Source organism: Epinephelus moara, chromosome 9 (genome assembly GCF_006386435.1).
Source record: "Epinephelus moara isolate mb chromosome 9, YSFRI_EMoa_1.0, whole genome shotgun sequence".
Lineage (NCBI taxonomy): Eukaryota > Metazoa > Chordata > Actinopteri > Perciformes > Serranidae > Epinephelus > Epinephelus moara.
Genome location: NC_065514.1, coordinates 4,152,182 through 4,155,875, shown reverse-complemented (window position 1 = coordinate 4,155,875; position 3,694 = coordinate 4,152,182). Strand labels below are relative to the sequence as shown.

At 44.8% G+C, this 3,694-nt stretch overlaps 1 protein-coding gene across 1 annotated transcript in view; it reads left to right on the top strand.

The window, feature by feature from the left end:
- Positions 1–3,694, top strand: part of myo5b (myosin VB) — a 52,217-nt gene that overhangs the window by 30,291 nt on the left and 18,232 nt on the right. Inside the window, exons 18-21 of the mRNA XM_050053753.1 lie at positions 807–918; positions 1,954–2,165; positions 2,783–2,939; positions 3,033–3,272. Coding sequence (XP_049909710.1) covers positions 807–918; positions 1,954–2,165; positions 2,783–2,939; positions 3,033–3,272 — 721 coding nt within the window. The remainder of the gene's footprint in view (positions 1–806; positions 919–1,953; positions 2,166–2,782; positions 2,940–3,032; positions 3,273–3,694) is intronic.

Sequence of the window (3,694 nt, the reverse complement as noted above, 5' to 3'; positions counted from 1 at the left end):
AGCGTTATCCAGAAAGACACATGATTTGAGGACATAACGCACCAGTGACCGAAAAGGTCAAAATATCAACATTTTAAGAGAGACTTTCTGACCTTGTAATGTGTTTTGGGGTCCTTCAGAATCTTCTGGCTGATGCAACAGTCTGTCACATGACTATCCAAATCCAAATATGGTAATATATAGCCACTGTATGTCTGTNTTCAGAATCTTCTGGCTGATGCAACAGTCTGTCACATGACTATCCAAATCCAAATATGGTAATATATAGCCACTGTATGTCTGTTACCCAGGAAGGACATTATGGAAATCCAAATTTGGAGACAAAAGTATTTCTTGCGTTAAAATGTAAATAAGCTTAGCATTGTTACCATATTTGCAGATATCATTGCAAACATGAACACAATTATGCCCCAGTAGATAATTAATCCTTTTATTAAGATTTCTGACATTTTTTGCATATTTTTGTACTTAGATTTAAGCAGGGACGTTACAGGAAGGACAGTTTGGTTATTTTGAGCTCAATAGCTCCTTAAATTTTCATTTTTTATAGTGAATACTCATATGAGTAAGTAAAGAAGGGAGAGCTGAGTAACATAATGTAGTGTTTTGAAATATTTATATATTTTTAACATTATAAATATGCTTGGGACACCAGAATTGACATGCCACGTCTTTGACCCAGTTTCAGATGCTGGAGAATCTCTGATCAGAGGACATGTTGCTGCTGCCTGGCTGTGACCAGACGTCTGTACTGTCCAGTCTCACAGAGGCAATAATGTCTCGTGTCTTGTGTCTCGTGTCTCCAGGTGGACGTACCCAGACTTCTTCAGCAGGTATCGAGTGCTGTTGAAGAAGTCCGACATGACGTCAGCTGACAAGAAGCTGGTGTGTAAAAACCTGCTGGAGACTCTGATCAAGGTGAGAAACTTTATTCAAACTTCCTCTTCGGCTGAACTCGTTTGATTTGTAATGTTTGGTGGAAAAACTTTAGAGCGGTGGTTCCCAACAGGTGAATGGACCACAGGTTATTAGACTTTGGTGGTCAAAGGTCAAGGTCATTGTGACCTCATCTCATTCTTGTGAACACAATATCTCAACAATACTGTGAGAGAATTTCTTAAAGTTTGACACAAATGTTCACTTGGGCTAAAAAATAAACTGAGTAGAATTTTGTGTTTGAAGGTCAAAGGTCACTGTGACCTCACAAACATGTTTTTGTCCGTGACTCAAGAATTCATTCACTAATGATGACAAAACTGATATGATTTTGGTGGTCAAAGGTCAAGGTCACACTGACCTTGTCTGTCACATTCTTGTGAATACAGTGTCTCAAGAACAACTTCTTCAAATTTGGCACAAATGCCCACTTGGACTCAAGAATGAACTGATTCGATTTCTGTGGTCAAAGGTTAAAAAACAAACAAACTTGAAAGTAATATCTCAAAACCACCTCAATGGAATTTGACACAAACGTCCACCTGGACTCAAAAATGAACTGCTTAGATTTTGGTTGTTGAAGGTCAAAGGTCAGTGTGACCTCACAAACATGTTTTTGGCCATAACTCAAGAATTCATTCACTAATTATGACAAAACATCATCATGTTCTAACGTCATATCTCAGGAACAGAAGGGGATCTCTAATCTTTGGTGTCCACCTTGAAAGCGTCCGTGTTTTCACAGACATTGATTTAAACTGTGACGTGGTGTGTGTGTGTGTGTGTGTGTGTGTGTGTGTGTGTGTGTGTGTGTGACTGTAGCTGACTGTGTGCTCTGTTCAGGTAAAACACAAACCAGCTGAACACAGATCAGGTGTTCAGGTAGCAGCTGAGTGACGTCACAGGTCACACAGTGAGTCCAGGTCCAGGTGTTTAGTGTTGAACTTTCAGCAGGGTCACTGTTCGTTACCTCTTCAGTACATGACCATGGTTAATGTTCCTGTTGTGTCTCATCAGGAGCCGGACATGTTCCAGTTCGGTAAGACAAAGATCTTCTTCAGAGCAGGACAGGTGGCGTACCTGGAGAAGCTCCGGGCCGACAAGTTCCGCTCGGCCTGCATCAAGATCCAGAAGACGGTTCGAGGTTGGCTGCAGAGAGTTCGATATCGCAAGATCCGCAAGTCCGCCATCACTCTGCAGAGATACGGCCGAGGATACCTGGCTCGCAGGTCAGTCATTCACCTCACTGATGACACGTGACGCACAGCAGCATCAGTGTCCTGCTGGTCTGAGGTGTCCACCATCTCTCTCTGACTCCACCTCCACTGAGGAACTAGTTAGCAAGCTAACACACTGAAGGCGCTGACTAACGTCGGGAAGTTCAGGAATTTTCCTGGTGACCCTTTGTTAACACCTTAATTTGAAAACCAGACGTAGTCCCACGTGTATCCTTCCGCTAACTGTCGCTGTCTGACGCGAGCAGCAGTTGAAGCGTCAGCTGACCACAAAGACTGACAGCTGGTCTGACTGCTGCTATTTTTCAAGATCAAGCTGACAGAGGAGGGCATCCAGTTATCAGTTTTTAATTTAGCCAGTCACTTCTCAGTGTTATATCATAACTCGCTCTGTGATTTCCATTTCTCTGCAGACACTTACGTCACTACATCATACTTAATCCAAAGAGTTGTGATGATACAGCAGGCCAACAATCAGTATTTCTGTCACTGTTAAAAACGTAACGTAAAATCACCTCACAAACGCCTGTTTAAAGTGGAATTGAACAACTTTACAACTAGCTGGTGCGCTAGCTTACTTAACTAGCTAACGTTGTCTGTTATTTTTCCAGATATGCCAACTTCCTGCGGCAAACTCGAGCTGCCCTCATCTGTCAGAAACAGTACCGCATGGTGAGAGAGCGACGGGCCTATCTGAGGGTGAGACAGGCTGTCGTCACCATCCAGGCATTCACCAGAGGGATGTTCACCCGCCGGATCTACTGGGAGGTACACACACACTCACACACACTGACGATGATGATGATGAGGCAGAGTGTTTCCTGTCCTTCCTCTCACTCACTCTGATCAACTCTCCTGCAGTTCCTGCTGCACCACAAGGCCATGATCATCCAGAAGTACGTCCGCGGCTGGCTGCAGAGGACCAAGTTCAGACGAGCGCGCGAAGCCGCCATCACCATCCAGTGCGCCTTCAGATGCGTGCGAGCGAAGCGCCAGCTGCAGCAGCTGAAGATCGAAGCTCGCTCCGCCCAACACCTGAAGAAGCTCAACACAGGCATGGAGAACAAGATCGTCCAGCTGCAGAGGAAGATGGACGATCAGGTACAGAGACACAGCACACACTGTCCACTGAGACGCAGTCTGACCCAAACAATAAACAACAAACAAACAAACAAACAAAAAACAGGAAGTCCTCTTCATCAGCTGACCACATATAACCAAACCTGATCAGTAATTTAGCTCAGCTGTCCGTGTGTCCCGATGAAGCAGTCTGTGTGTCCCGATGAAGCTGTCTGTGTGTCCTGATGAAGCTGTCTGTGTGTCCTGATGAAGCTGTCTGTGTGTCCCGATGAAGCAGTCTGTGTGTCCCGATGAAGCTGTCTGTGTGTCCCGATGAAGCTGTCTGTGTGTCCCGATGAAGCTGTCTGTGTGTCCTAATGAAGCTGTCTCTGTGTCCTGATGAAGCTGTCTGTGTGTCCTAATGAAGCTGTCTGTGTGTCCTGATGAAGCTGTCTCTGTGTCCT